The sequence below is a fragment of the Dryas octopetala genome, chromosome 7 (genome assembly GCF_963921425.1).
Source record: "Dryas octopetala chromosome 7, drDryOcto1.1, whole genome shotgun sequence".
Classification (NCBI taxonomy): domain Eukaryota; kingdom Viridiplantae; phylum Streptophyta; class Magnoliopsida; order Rosales; family Rosaceae; genus Dryas; species Dryas octopetala.
This window is the reverse complement of record NC_141372.1, coordinates 786,930-801,905: the sequence shown is the minus strand read 5'-3', so window position 1 is coordinate 801,905 and position 14,976 is coordinate 786,930. Positions and strand designations below refer to the sequence as shown.

The 14,976-nt window shown below is 36.4% G+C and overlaps 3 protein-coding genes across 4 annotated transcripts; 1 reads left to right on the top strand and 2 right to left on the bottom strand.

Annotated features, from left to right (window-relative positions):
* Nucleotides 1–4,361: 4,361 nt before the first annotated feature.
* LOC147278109 (L10-interacting MYB domain-containing protein-like) lies at nt 4,362–6,525 on the top strand. Of its 2 annotated transcripts, none has more exons than XM_086250408.1 (3): nt 4,362–4,559; nt 5,306–5,638; nt 5,752–6,525. In XM_086250408.1, the coding sequence occupies exons 2-3, from the start codon at nt 5,306–5,308 to the stop codon at nt 6,346–6,348; spliced, it is 930 nt and encodes a 309-aa protein (XP_086106534.1). In that variant the 5' UTR covers nt 4,362–4,559; the 3' UTR covers nt 6,349–6,525. The 2 variants fall into 2 exon arrangements, with proteins under 2 accessions (XP_086106534.1, XP_086106533.1); XM_086250407.1 differs by having other exon boundaries at nt 5,291–5,638.
* Nucleotides 6,526–7,338: 813 nt separating this feature from the next.
* Nucleotides 7,339–9,830, bottom strand: LOC147278108 (Tetrapyrrole (Corrin/Porphyrin) Methylase). Its single transcript, XM_086250409.1, is given in 7 exon segments — nt 7,339–7,377; nt 7,379–7,554; nt 7,683–7,774; nt 7,884–7,923; nt 8,015–8,244; nt 8,609–8,733; nt 9,590–9,830. Coding segments are annotated over 7 exon segments (852 nt in total). The 5' UTR covers nt 9,740–9,830.
* A 598-nt stretch (nt 9,831–10,428) lies between these two features.
* Nucleotides 10,429–12,530, bottom strand: LQY1 (DnaJ/Hsp40 cysteine-rich domain superfamily protein). Its single transcript, XM_086251218.1, has 5 exons — nt 12,199–12,530; nt 12,040–12,123; nt 11,854–11,905; nt 11,108–11,264; nt 10,429–10,869 (listed from the first exon to the last, which is right to left on the bottom strand). The coding sequence occupies exons 1-5, from the start codon at nt 12,349–12,351 to the stop codon at nt 10,848–10,850; spliced, it is 468 nt and encodes a 155-aa protein (XP_086107344.1). The 5' UTR covers nt 12,352–12,530; the 3' UTR covers nt 10,429–10,847.
* Between the last annotated feature and the right edge of the window lie 2,446 nt (nt 12,531–14,976).

Below are 14,976 nucleotides of genomic sequence, written 5' to 3'. Positions count from 1 at the left end.
GACTGATGCATCAGTTTTGAGAGACATACGGCAGATGCCACCCAATGGAACAAAGATTGCCACTAACCTTTTCAAGTACTGCTCTTCAAATAAGTCTGGCCAAAGAATATTGGTGATTCCTCTTTTCTTCATGAAGCTCACTTTCCAGAGTTTCGATTCTGACTCTCAGAAGCTTCATTTCAGTTTCTAACTCCTGGTCCCGACATTCCAGTGACCTGTATGATTCTGCCATACATTTCTGCTCCATATCTGCTAAGCTATTTTAATTTTGAGCAGAAGCTAACGGTGATTTAGCTTCTGCAAGAACCTGATCAGTTTCCTGTAACTGAGACTTCATCATCTCCAGATTTTCAGTGCATCTTGTTAAATCCATTGCAAGGTTATCTTTCTCTGATTTCATTTGTACAAACTCCTCCAATGAGATTTTGCATGGAGTGGCATTATAACAATGGCGGTCCATACTCTACATTACAGCCCAACTAATCATACTTGGCAATTATAGTTGACACTGATAGAGAATCGTATATTAGTAGTATGCATTGACCCAAGAGGGGGTTTTGGATAATATTCATGACCCAGAACCCCCAACTTTATGGTTTGAACTTAATTTGATCGCATGCATCACATTTGATTCACATTCACACACAAAACATTATACCTAACTCAACATAATTAAGAGTCCCCCAACCATAAGGCAGATTCAATGACCAGATCTTTTAAGTTTGTCAATCATATTAGATTACAAATTATCATCATCGTTGACTTTCTTTTTGTTTTTCTTAATGCAGCTAAAATCATTTGGAATTTGGACAGAAGTTCCTGTCATAACCTTGAACAGACTCCCTACCACAAAACAAATGACATTACTAGAAAGACTTCATCTCCAACAATGTAGCTTGAAGTTAGTAATGGGAATCGTTTAACAATTCCATGAACCATATCTATCAATAAATTATCAAAAAATAAAATCCAAGCCAACAAAGACCATATAATGCTCTCATTGAAAGAACCTGCATTGGAATTAAACAACTCCCCAACTTCAAATTGATTTTCAAAACAGGGGCATGAAGAAGGAAACAAAAACAAAAAGTATACAACTAGAAGTCTAGAACTAACAGAGGGCCAATACCAGAGCAATACTGATCTGATTAAACACACACACACCCAAAAAAAAGGCTCAGAAGCCAAATGTACCTGTATCATTCTAGCATCAAACATATAGATAATGTATATTCTAAAATATCATACTCAGCAAAACTAAAACTAAAATCAGAACGCCATGTACCAGCAAAACTAAAACCCTACTGCACCAGCAAAACTAAAACCCAAATAAATTCTAGCAGCAGACATATAGATAGCTTATATTCTAAAATATCATACTAAAGTATCTAAAATTGAAATTACTGTCAAGTAAATGTGTTACCTACTCACACGATTTAGAAGAAAGTACTTTCACCAGGTTTGCATCCATGCTTGCAAGCTGACGAGAGATCCCAATCAGAAGACGTTCATGGTCTTTCTTCATCCCCTCCATTGTGGCATTCATCTTTCCCATGACTGTCAAAAATGACAAAGATGAATGCCACAATGGAGGGGATGAAGAAAGACCATGAACGTCTTCTGCTTGTGATCTCTCGTCAGCTTGCAAGCATGGATGCAAAAGTACTTTCTTCTAAGTCGTCTGAGTAGGTCCGAAGAGATGCTCATCGCCGCCGAAGGTCTGGGAATGGGAATGAACGTAATAACGGTAACCCCAGATCGGGAGGTCTATGGGGTCGCGCCGGCCACCCATGGTGGTCCGGTGAGGGAGGGAGGAAGAGAAAGAGATGGAGAGAAGAGAGAGGGAGGGAGGCAGAGAAAGAAATCGAGGGCTGGGTTGAAGTGAAAGAGATGGAGCCCATGGTGGTCCGGTGGCTGGGTTGGGTGGGGGTGGGGTCGCGCCGGCCACCCATGTGGTCCGGTGAGGGAGGGAGGAAGAAAAAGAGATAGTTTTTTTTTTTTTTCCTTTAATGCAGGGGTAAAATAGAAAAAAATTATAGGATGATCAACTATTTTAGGGTGGTCGGAGTACCCACCAAAGTGTTATTGGGGATCAAACCAACATCAGTGGGCCGGAATCTTGATACCCAGAACGGCCTGATCCCCATTTCTAAACCCAAATTTGGTGTAGCGGCGTTTTTCCCACATATCTTTTCTGAAACCCACTTCGTCTCTCAGGGAGAGGAAGAACCACTGCTTGGTAGGATGGATTTGTTTTTCTCCCTCTCTTGAATCTTCAATTTTATGAATTTAATGTATAATTAAAGTAAGGAATAATGATATTAAACACCACTGCTTTACTATATCTAACTCCATATGAGGCTGATCGATTGGTAGATACATCATACATTAAATTATTTTATAATAAAACAGCTATAGCTTATAAAGGTGAACCAGCAACTTAGGAAGTGAATGATGTTGTGTCAATTACATGTGCCAATAAGTACACTAAATTGTGCAATATTTGTTAACACTTTAAATGTAATTTTTTAAAGAAAAAGTGATTGTCAATCACTTTTAAATGATATGTTGGTCATGATAAATTTATTTTTCTAACATATGATAACTAAATATAAATTTGTATTTAATGAGCTAGCATAAAAACTACTAATGTAAGTACTTTAAAAAAACATTATCAATAAAAAGAAAAACTTAAGTTAATATGAAATTATTTATTATATATATATCTATCTATTTAAGGTATTGGAAGAAATTAAATAAAATTGAGAGCCAATTGAGGACAATTGAGGATAATGTGAATTCTGGTTTCACAACACCCTCCCTTCCTTTGTCGATAACTTCCTTGATTTCCATAAGAAAAAGAAAATATTGGGTTTCCTTTTCCTTTGAGATTTGATATGGACCATGACATTTGAATTGTCCATGACATGTACTCCATCGCTATGAGCTTTAAACCACGAATTTCCTCCAATATTGTTAATGTGAATTATGGTGTCAATGAGACTATCGTGGCATTGAATACTGAGGAAATTCTTGAGTTTTCGGAGAATATTGACGCTACGATTTCTGATATGCAAATATTGGAGGAAGGAGATAAAGGTCGATGCGCAATCCATGGAGAAAGCTAATCAGAAAAAAGACTTTGTGAAAGAGCTTCTTGAGATGGTTGACAATGTGATCAGGTGGGGAATACCAGAGATTACATCGAGTTGGTATATCATTATATGCTACTAATTTTTCGAACCTTGTTCCTACAACTTTGATGGGTTTTATCATTTTTTTTTATTAATTAGTGGTCTGATTAGAGCATGTACAATAGGAAATAACTAAAACCTATGTTAAATGCTATATTTTTAGTTTTTTGTTATAACTTTTGTAGTTTTTGCTCTAATAGTACAAAAACTATAATCTTGTGTTCAACTAATGAGGGCAAGTCATGTATATAGAATATTGACTCCAATAATTTCATGAAGTTTAATTATCTCTGTTAGGGGACTCACATCTCCAACAACCTCTTTTTTCTCTTTATTTTCAACTAATCAACTCACACCAAACAACACCAATTTTCTCTTTCCTTACATGCTTTTTCTGATGTAGGGCCACAAATCTCTTAGCATCCATAATAGCATTTACTAGTAGAAAATATAGCTTTAGCATAACCAATACTAAATATAGTCATGTCATTGTAGTGTATTTTTTTATAAATTCCACTATATATAACTTTTAGCATAACTTATAGTCATGCCATTGTTCATGCTCTTAGACTCGCCCAGGTACTTATTAAAGTACTCAGCAATATGTACACGTGTAACCAATTGGAGGGTTCTCTACTCTTATTTGTGAGTACCGTTTTAGTCAATAATTTACGTAACTTGCTTTTTAATGAATTTTAAAATATATTATAATATTTAATATTCTATCATGATTGTAGGTGAGGGGGGTTGGGATTTAGTGTGGCTGGATTTGGGGCATATTGTCCTTTATGGTTGTTTGGATTTGAATTAAAATTTTAATTTAATGAAAGGAAAAGAAGAGTGCGTAATAAGAGAAAAAGTTGTGTACATATAGCAGTCATTTAATAAAAATATAACTTTAAATTATATTTAAATGTAAATTAACTTTTAAGCACATAATATTAATTTTTACTAAAAAAAAAAAATCAATTCACTTAAACTTATTCTTTTTTTTTTTGGTAAGGACTTAAACTTATTCTTAATGCAATTGTTGAGTAAGTAAATTAGAATGGCAGTAAAATTACGACAAAATTTGATTCTCCTTTACCAACTACAAAAAGAAAAAAAAAAAAAATCCTAAACATTTCTCTTAATAACCGACGCAATCTTGGTAAGGAGAAGCGCGAACGGAACCAATCATGTCCTGCCATGTTTCTCAATCTCATTCCAATTTGATCGTTGACCAAAAGCATAAACCCCTCCCAGTCCCACAATGTTTTTTAACAAAAAAGAAATTAAAATTTCTTGTTAAATTCCTGTAGAGTTTTAGACTGGGAAGCAGAGGCTACTCTGTCCGGCAATTTCTCGGCAAAATATCGCACGCAGGTAAACCTCTTTTCTTCCATTTTTGCCTCTTATCGTCATTGTTTATTATATAATCTTCCTATACACCGATTCCGCGTTCTCATTTTATCTCGAATACGGGATTATATCACTGAACTCTCCAATCTGTTAGGTTTATATATATGTGTGTGATGTATAATCAGATTGTCTGGGAAGAACCTTTTTTGTTCGTTATTTTTTATACTAGTAATTTGGATATTTTGGTCTTGGGGTTCGTAATTGCTGCTTTTAGGGTTTTAATTTTTGGGCATTTTGATTGAAACTAGAGAAGTTTACAACATTAAAAGTGAAGAGAAAGAACAGGTTTAAATTTTCTGGTTTTATCCTAAATCGCAGTGAGTGGCAAGTGGTTAAAAGGTTTGCCTTTTTTCTTATGGCTCATTTGTTTTCTCTAGAAATAATGTGGCAGAAGATGAACCCTCCCCCATTTTTCCTCAGAGACAAAAAGGGTTTGTGTATAATCATGCTGTGAATGTTTGATTGCATTTCCGGTGTCTGCCCACTTGGGCATGATTTTAATGTCTACTTCAATTTAAAAAATACTTGTCTAATTAGTTTTCTGCTTTATTGCAACTCTTTGTTTATTCTTTAGTAACCTTCAAGGTATGTAAAATCACTCATTTTGATGCTGATTGTGAAATCTCTGTTTTACGGTGATTAATTAGGTTTAGGGTTTAGTATTATCATCTAAAGTTGACTGTTACTGATTTCAGATGCAATTTCTGCAGATGGACAATGAAGTCAGTCATCAACCTAAGCAGGAACGTTCAAGGACTAGGTGGACAGCATCCCTTGATAAGACATTCGCAGACTTGGTTGTTAAGCAGATTCAATTGGGAAGCAGACCAAACAATGTTTTCGACAAGAAAACATGGAATATTATTCGTGATGAATTCAATAAGCAAACAGATCTCAACTTCAACAACAATCAATTGAGGAAGCACCTGGATGTTTTAAGGACGCGCTTCTACAATCTCAAGTCAGCTTATGATCAAAGTAATGACTTCAATCTTGATGATTCTTGTTGTATCCAATTCGATCACTTGTGGGAAGACCTAGGGGTATACTTCATTTTATCAGGAGGTTTCTTTTATTTTCTTTCTTTCTGTCTTTTTTGTTGTATCAAGTTTTGATTCGTTTTGTAGCTTGAGTTCTTGATATATTCTTCTTATAGGTACAGTCTAAGCCTGAGACAATCAAAGTGAAGGACTGTCCCATATATGATCAGCTGTGCACAATATTCACAGACTCAGCAGCGGATGGGAAGTATGCCCAATCTAGTCACTATGAAGGGTTGGACAAGTCTGCCGGAATAGATAATGCAGGTTTGAGTTCCTGTCCTGACAGTGAAACTCCTCGTTTTGATTATCCGCCCTTATCAAAACCTCTGCAAGGAAATGCATTATCCGCAGAAAAGGTGATCAAGGTTACTGCAGAGAGAAAAAGGAAACGTCCATCTGAGCCACAATCATCTGGAGGCCAAAGCAGAAGGGATCAAGAAGTATGTGATTCCATGGCAGAAGCCTTGTTAGAGATGATTGCTGCCTCAAAGTTGAGGACAGTCAGAACAATGGTCAGTGATGACAGATTTACCATAACTAATTGTATTAGAGCACTGGATGAGATAGAAGGCATTGATCAACAACTATACTTTGCCGCATTGGACCTTTTCGAGGATCCCAATTTAAGGGAGACATTCATCTCTTTAAAAGGTGATCAGATACGGTTGACTTGGTTGCAAGGGAAGTGCAGTAAAACTACCTATGGTTAAGGGATGACCTTTTTGAATATTTTGCGAGTACAGAAGTAGCTTAATTCTCAATGCCACAGTTTTGTTTTGGTTAACTAGCTTGTCCATAGTATGGCCTGCTTTGTTTATAACCTTTGCACCTCATCTTCACTGACATGGTTAGGTTTTTACTATAATACGGTTTCAGTTTTGTTGGAAGTGTGTTCAACCCCATATATATCAGAAAATTGCAAGCCGCAGAATTGGTTATGTGGATGTTCTAACAATGTAATGGTATTTGTCTTCAGTAAGACTTTGGGACCGCAAATTTTGGGGGGACTATAACTATTTGACTGCGGTGGCCTTTAAGTGAAAATCCCATACCTTTCACATCTGATGGGTCTCATTCTTATTTCTTAACAAGTAGTGAAATAATTTGAGGACTAATATCACAGGCAAATATCTTTGGCTCGAAGCCTCAAAGTACAAGCAAAGTCTACCAATAATTAAAAAAGGAAATTAATACGCTCAGATGACCTCTCACTCAAAATGAGAAAAACAAAAGTTAAAAAAGCCAAAAAGAGAAAAGAGGAGTAAAATTGAATATAGAACATTACAGCAACTTGCCCAACTTTCATTCACAAACTTAACCGATTGTACAGCATGACTAGTGAGAAGGTAACGGAGAATTACAGTAATTTAGAAACCACATCAACTGTGGAGATGATGCAAGAACTGGGTATAAAGCATTGTGTTGTCGGTGCTGCCTCTGTCATTGAGAAACAGGGTACCATTGCCTTCCCCATCCAAAAGAGCCTCTGAACTCTCTTCCACGCCAATTAAGTATAACCTTCTCCTGTCTCAGATACAAATAGGGAAGCAGTTGACTCTAGAAAAGGAAGATCAGGCATAAGTCTGTAGTTCTTGAATAACCTTTTTACAACCAGGAAAAGGCACAATAATGGATTAAACATAAATCCAAACACTAACCTGCACATAATGCAAGTACAGCTACTCCTTTAAAAGATATAATCATACGGTGCTATGACCGTTCTGTTCCAAATTCTCTGAGTCTGTAAAAATCCAGCATTTCTTCTTCCACTGGATGGGTTTTGCCTACTATGACAAGGCAATGGAGAGGTTCTCCAAAATCAACCGACTGCAGTTGCCTCATTGTACCAGCAACTATCTTCTGATCCTCACTTCCCAGCCGAGCAAACCCAACACAATCTGTGTCTTCATTGTATGCTACAAGGTAATTTGAGAATAAAAAATATAGTAACTGGAAGTTGTCTTAAGCTTATAAGCCAGACAGAAGACAGCATCTATGTTTGAAAGTGAAGTCCTAAAGATCCCAAAAAACTTGGGATTCTTACCAGATTCTCCTCGCTTGTGCTCAACCTCCAAAAGCTGCTCAATTGCAGTGTTTACTGACATATATCTAGGAGGTTCATACTGCTTCCTTCCTCTGAAAGATTCAAGGGAGGCAGAAAAACAATAATTAGTCTATGCAAGCAATAACAGAAGCACAGAATTTTAAATCATCCTTCCTTACTGTTAATCATTTGAATACATACCTGCACAAAGATTCCAGAGATGGTTCCTTCACACGTATATCTTCAGTGAAAAATAACTTGTGATGAGAGTTTGTAGTAAGATAAGCATCATCGAGGTCACACTTGAAATCAGAAAGTACTTAGAGCCTCACCTAACAAGCAGAGAGTGTGAAGTCCAAGCCCACGATTACTTTGAATCTTCTCATAAAAGCTATCAGGTCTCCATGTTTCAGTAAAGAATGGTAATGAAACTGTCTCTCCATAGTGGTAGAGTTGTAAGCCGCAGATTCCAACTGCATTCATCACTGAAGCATTATGCACCACTTTGACATCAATCCCCAACTTCTTAGCTCGGACAACAAGATCAGTGTGAGTTGTAGCTCTGTGTTCCAAAACAAATTTTGGAAGAAAAATGCAGGAATTAGCATACAATTACACATATACATGGAGCAACCAATTGAAAACTAGGATTCTATTTTGCTTTTGGATCTATTATTTGGACTTATATATATAACATATTCCCAAAAACTCTACTGATCAAAATAAGTTGCCATTATTTCAATCATAACTCATACATTCTACTTCAAACTGCACTAAAAGAAAAAGTTCTTGTGAGCTAAACTTAATTATTTCCCATCTCAAGAAATTGTTTGGAAACAAAGATATAAAATGCATCATGATATTCCTAAGAAAGCCCAAATGAAAAGCTAAGACAGGGCAATGCTTCACTTCAAAATAGGACATACCCAAAAGGATCCCCAACTACAAGGAAAGCCACATCAGAAGCAGCAGCCGCACTTAGAATTTCATCGGCCTTTTCCTCCACCGTTTCTCTATCTGCAAGTGTGACCGGTTTTCCATACAAGTTTTCCTGCCCAATTGCAAACAAAAATGGCATATCTGAAGCATTCATATTTCAGAAGATAATCACAGAAAACTAAATTAACAAGACAAAAGAAAAAACATGGCAATCTCCCATAGTAATGAAAAAAAAAATTTTATGCTTCCAAAGAATAACTGGATATTAGAAACAAAATCTTTAATTCATTATTCACTCAAGTCCTCAATGCAATCAATCGATTTACTAAGAGTAACCCATATAACTTATTATTTGAGTCTCAGAGAATTTTGCATCCTTTCCTAGAGAGTAATATAAGAACTTCAGTGGAAGTATATCAATTGCAAATAGCTGCATGTTATATGGTATACCACAATTCCTAACAGAGCGTCATGCTTGTACTGCTACAACATTGGTTTTTGTTATGGCTATCCATGAATCACAACTCGTAGTAGCAAATTAGACCAATAAAAAGTATTTCTCTTTTGTTATGTTCTACTGTCATTCAACCTTTGGCATGTATTACAAGTATGTCTTGTCAAGAATGCTACAGTACAACACTCGACCCAGTACTCTACTAGAATACTAGTACAACAGAAGGGACATGATAAACAACAGTCCATCTTTCTCGTTTGTTCTGTTTATGTTCATAAGTTATGTATCCATATCAAAATTGGTATTCCAAATGATCATATTAAAACCCTTCTCCTGATGAAAAGGTTTACCAGAAGGGACATGATAAACAACTGTCCAGACAAGCCACTTAAACATATGAAGACCATGTAGCATGTTTTCTATGTTGGTCTATGGACATGAAAAAAGAATTAGAAATTGAACAAGTTTTGCAGATAAATAGAGAAAAGAGAGGGTGTGGATGTGGATGTGATACCAACGTGGAAAGGCCGTCGGAGGAGATACCAAAAGAGAGGAGAGAAGTGTAGGCTTCTATGAAAATCTTGTCACATTTCTTCACTGCTTCTAAGCCCCTCAAAGTGATGTCTTTCTCGTTCCCCAATCCCAGTCCTACTATGTATAACATCTCTTTGTCTTTGTCTCTCTTCCTAAACTCTGTCTCTGCTAAAACCCTAGTTGTAACCCAGGTGCCACAAACTCACTTCGAACTCTCTCACACGGTCAAACGCAGAGGCCGAGGAGCCATGGGGGTTTCAACTTTTAACTCCAAGTTTGGGCCTTGCCCACAAAATTTATCAATAGCTGATGTGTTGGTTGAAGCCCAGCCCAGTTCTTCCTACAATTGTTGACTTAAATCTTTGACCACAAAAATATTAATTTCTAAACCCACCCCAAATAAAATATAATTTTTCACCTTGGTCTTTTTATTTTGGCCTTTCAGTCTTTATTATTTGCACAACGAGCTTTATCATTTCATAAACCCTTATTCATATAAATCATATTCATTCTCTCTAAAATCTGGTCTTTGATGTTTGATCATTTAAATGTAGGTTTTTGGTCATCTTTGTAGTACGAAGACCCCTATAGATTCATTGATTGAGGCTTTTCATCCACAAAAGGGAATGGGACCAAAGTGACAATTGGATCCTCTTCAATTAGGTTGTAATTTTGTAACTGCACACTTGCTCAAAATCTCTTAAAACCCAATTTCTTCTTTGTCTCAAACATCATCCCACTTATCACCAATTGGCAATTGCACCCATCACTAAACACACAGAGACTTGCATGACAAGAAATTGTGAGCATGCATACGTATTCACTCAACAACAACCAAAACATCCATACATTTTTGCTGGTAGTGGTGGATGGTTTCATCCCTTTAAGCCAATATTTCCAACTCATTACATTGTGATTACACAATACAGGCAACGAGTGTTATATAATGCTTCTCTCTGCCATTCCTGTAAATTCGTTGACTGATATAAATAAACTACAACACAACAAAACCAATCATTCTTCTATCTTTCATGAAAAACAATAAACACAATAGAAGAAGAGCAAAACAAGTTGGACTGCTAATTCATATGTAGATTGGCTCAAGGAAAGAATGTAGAAAAGTGTGTACAAAAAGAACCAAAAAAGTGACAAATTCTTCTCATCGATTCCTCTTTGTTAAGTAGCCTTTGACTCGAAGAGAATCCAACATCCCAGCTACTAATTCTTCTTGGCAGACTTCAGTCATCATCTTTGAATTCTCTGTTCAAAACAAAATGCACACATCATGTCAATACCTCCCTCCCACTCCCTCTTCCCTTCCTCTTTAATCAGTTAGTCTAGTAGATAATTCGTAATAAACTGAATGCACATAGTTGTCATAGTGTAAGAATCCTATAAATAAAATTAACCTCTACAATTATATTTTTCCATATGATCCCAATACATTTTCAGTTGCTCTGCAAGAAAAATATACAATCATGCATATATAATCTCATACCTGCGATCAAGGTATCGAGGTTGAATCCCAGAACCTTGGCATGTGGTGCATGTAAATGAACCAACACCTTCACAGTTAATGCATTTAGACACTTCTTTCTCATCCCCACCAAGTTCTACTGTGACTTTGCCTGTTCCCGTGCAGAATCTGCATCTTTCTGGGACAGAGTCATCCATTTTCAGCATATTAAGAAAAAATTGAACAGCATAAATGGTCCAAAATGATCAATTTCAATAAGCCATCATACAAAGATAACCATACAGATGCTTCTACTATCATGTTTCATGTCATTTTGAATATAAATTTGTAGTTGCATAGCTGCCTTCTTTTGAAAACCATACAAGATAACTAGATTATGAGTTATCATAGAAGATGCCCCTTCAGTCCTTCACTGTGAGCATATTTCAAGCCAGAATTTAGGATCAAAGAGTACCATGTAGCAAGAGAAAATGTGGAACTGAAGATTATAATATAATTTGAAACTCTAAAGCCATAAGTTGTTTACAGATTCATGACTTATTTGATCACCTATCTGAACACCCAGATTCACAAGAATTCCAAGCCTGGCACATATAAGAGATGCTTTTAATCAAATTCAACAAGTTTCCCCTTCCGAATTCTGCGTAACATTAAAGGGAATAAAAACAAAAAAACAAAGCTACAAGGCAAAATAGTTTATTACTAAAAAAAACAAAACAATATTAGCCACAACCTGTGGTAGCATTGCTTATTAATTAATTACTTACGTGCGCCAGTTCCATTGCAAGGGAAGCATGGCTGAGTGTTGTCTCGCTTTGCCTGCAAATGACATTATCGACCCTCAACCTTAGAAGCTGCTATTAACAGACATGACCATTTTACTTGTTACAACTACAAACGTACTGTACAAAATTAAACAGATTATAGATAGAGGGGAATTTGAAATAACTCACAGCATTGTCAATTTGGGATTCATAGAACACCGGAACGCCTATCCCAACTGCAACACTGACCAACCCAACTGAGATTGCCACTACCTGAAAATGCCAAATACTTGAGCAAGATTAAGTTGAATATTAGAAAATTAAGAGTGATAGGAAGAAATTACGAACCGTGTTTTGATCAAGATCCAGAGCTCTAATGCATGGATAAGACTTTGGTGAGCGTTGATTTCTTGCAAGTTTGTGGGAGAGACAGAGGGAAGGCTTGAGCGGGCAACACAGGAAGGGAGAGTGAAGGCGGGGAAGTGAGGGTGCTAGTGACATTTCCTGGTCAATTTTCTGCTATGCAAACTACAAATTAAGACTTGGACTGCAACCACAATTGTAGCATTTTACTGACCAAGACACACAAGCAGGCAACTCAACGCAATGCTAGAAACGAAGAACCAATCAATTAGCGCTTGTGGATTTGGATATGTGGGGTTGCCACAGTTGCCCCCAATATCATCCACCAGACACTTGAGAGCTTGTCTATCACAAACTCAATGTTCCTCTAAGCCTACGTGGCTTCGTCTCTATGAATTTTGGATTGTGTGGAACTTGGATAAGTTAAATGGAGCCCAATACTATTCAACTTATTCTAAATCTTGGGCATAAAAGTTGGAAACTTATAGTGGGCTTTTGAGCAGCAAATGTAAGTTTGAATGGGCTCACAAACCCATTGCCCAACTCCTCCTCCTAAAGTAAGCCATCTAAATTTCTACATCAAAATATGATTTGATTCCTCCTGAAGTATTCCAGTTGGACTTATTATCAAAATGAGTAATTGATTTGGTTGTATCCCATAGATGCCATGCCACCATTAGCCACCAATAAATGGTCAACCAAAATGCGCGCATATATATATGCTGGTTTCTACTTTTTATATGCACGTAGATAATGGTAATAACACGTGATGTTGAAGTTTCAAATAACCAATTCTCTTTCCAAAAGTAAAAAGTAAACAATAATACTATACGAATATTAATCGACACTCAAAGGCTAGCTAGCTAGGAACTTTTCGGAAAGTATATATATGGTGGATGATCATTTCATTGCCATCTACAGTATTCTGCAAGAGATTTGCTATCGTAATAGTAATACTACTTGTAGTAAATTAATTAATGGATCGAATAATTGCTCATATACCATCGTATGAGTCATTATAACCAATGCATTACGGATCCAAACACCACAATTAATTAATTAATGGGAAATTTCATTTATTACTTCAGTCCAAGACCAAGAATATTGCAGAATCTATAAATGTTAGCTGAGACTAGACTCTTGAGAGTTGAGAGGAGAGACCAATATTAATCTCTACAATCCAAAAACTAATATTAACTTGTGTAAAATGCAAATGAAAGTGTGCATATGTAAATTAAAACTTGGGATCCTTAACGAGGTAAAAATCGGGTAAGAGAGTGATAGTGAGTGAGTGAAATAGGGTACGTAATAAAATGAAAGGGGTTTGAAAATGACAGGCCACCAAACTGATATGATTAGGAGCACATGAGAGGAAGACCATGGTGTTGGAGACTTGGAGTAGGGGACGCTTGTCCCATGATCCATGACATGCACTACTTTGAAATGTACGTGATGAGAAACGTAGAATCCAAGGCTTCAATTAATTGGAACCTCCATCGATGCTCACTTCATGGCATACCATATTGGCATGAATGTGGGTCATGGACTTATATATATTCCCTTTTCTGTACCATCCTATATATGCCATGCTCGGGTCCCTTCCCTTGTGGCTTGCTTGCAGATGCAGCTACCTTAGCTACCTTACTCGATCATCATTATTACTAGCTTTTCTCATTTTTCCTTCCTCTCTCTCTCTCTTTTTTCTTTTGGGTTCTCTTTTATTTGGTTGTTTTGGCTTCCTTGTTGTTGACAAAAACACACAGCAAAGGCCCATGTCCTGTGAAACAGGTCTTATTACTTTAACATGTAGGAACTTGATCCAATATATATAATAGGAGCTAGTATGCTTCTCAATTATATATGCACCATTCAGCATATACATAATACTATAATTCTACATTCATCTGTTAGCTAGAATTGTAAGTAAGAATATGTAAGTTAGTTACCTTTTAACTGCATTGAACAGACAAGTATAGTATTTTTTTTACCAATGAGCACAAGTCATGCAGCTAGTTAAAAAAAATGGGGTTTAATTAATTATCAATCTTGGAGTTAAAACCTAGGATCCACGTACTAGAAAGTAGAAATTCAAGCTGGATTGTTGGAATAAATATATTTGTTGAAGTCAATAGAAAGTGAAATTTGATTGCATGCAGGCCTAATGAATAATAATGTTTCGGTGGGGATATATTGTCATTATACGTACTGTTTGTTAATTGTTTATGTAATCATATTTGTCTCCAAAATGTTGACTTAGCTATCAGCAAGAGAATTTCTCAAATACACTCCAAAGTCTACTTGGGAGGGAGAATCTCATTTATCTTACTCTTTTCACCTTTTTAACTTTAATTATCGGTCGGAATGTCGGATTGCATCTTCGTTCTTGGAGTAGGAACAGCCAAATGGAGCATGACCTTTCTCTCATCATTCATATCATATAGGCCCAACATCTCCATCAGTGAGCCCACCTTGGACCACTTTCTGGCCTCTAGCTACCTAATCAAGCCCACTTTATATGGCCCAAAGTCCCACCAGTTGCTTAATTAATTAACTAATCCATATGTAACAAAATGATTCCCTTTGTATGTTTTACAGTGCGCTGGTTAGCTGTTTTTGTTTTTAACCACTTTAATATTACCCTATTTCATAGTTGAAAAGCAAGAGATTTGAGATGGAAAATGGGACTCCGGCCAAAATTAAAGGAAAGAAGCCAAATAAATAAAAGATTAGAGCTGGACAGGTGTCCAACATTATTTTCGAAAA

Excerpts from the sequence above, each read along its gene's own strand:
- LQY1 (XM_086251218.1), bottom strand. The coding sequence starts at position 12,351 with ATGTCACTAGCACCCTCACTTCCCCGCCTTCACTCTCCCTTCCTGTGT. Across the intron at positions 12,124-12,198 it reads TGGATCTTGATCAAAACACG|GTAGTGGCAATCTCAGTTGG; the intron begins GTTCGTAATTTC and ends TGGCATTTTCAG. Across the intron at positions 11,906-12,039 it reads AATCCCAAATTGACAATGCT|GCAAAGCGAGACAACACTCA; the intron begins GTGAGTTATTTC and ends TGTCATTTGCAG.
- LOC147278109 (XM_086250407.1), top strand. The coding sequence starts at position 5,291 with ATGCAATTTCTGCAGATGGACAATGAAGTCAGTCATCAACCTAAGCAG. Across the intron at positions 5,639-5,751 it reads ACTTGTGGGAAGACCTAGGG|GTACAGTCTAAGCCTGAGAC; the intron begins GTATACTTCATT and ends TTCTTCTTATAG.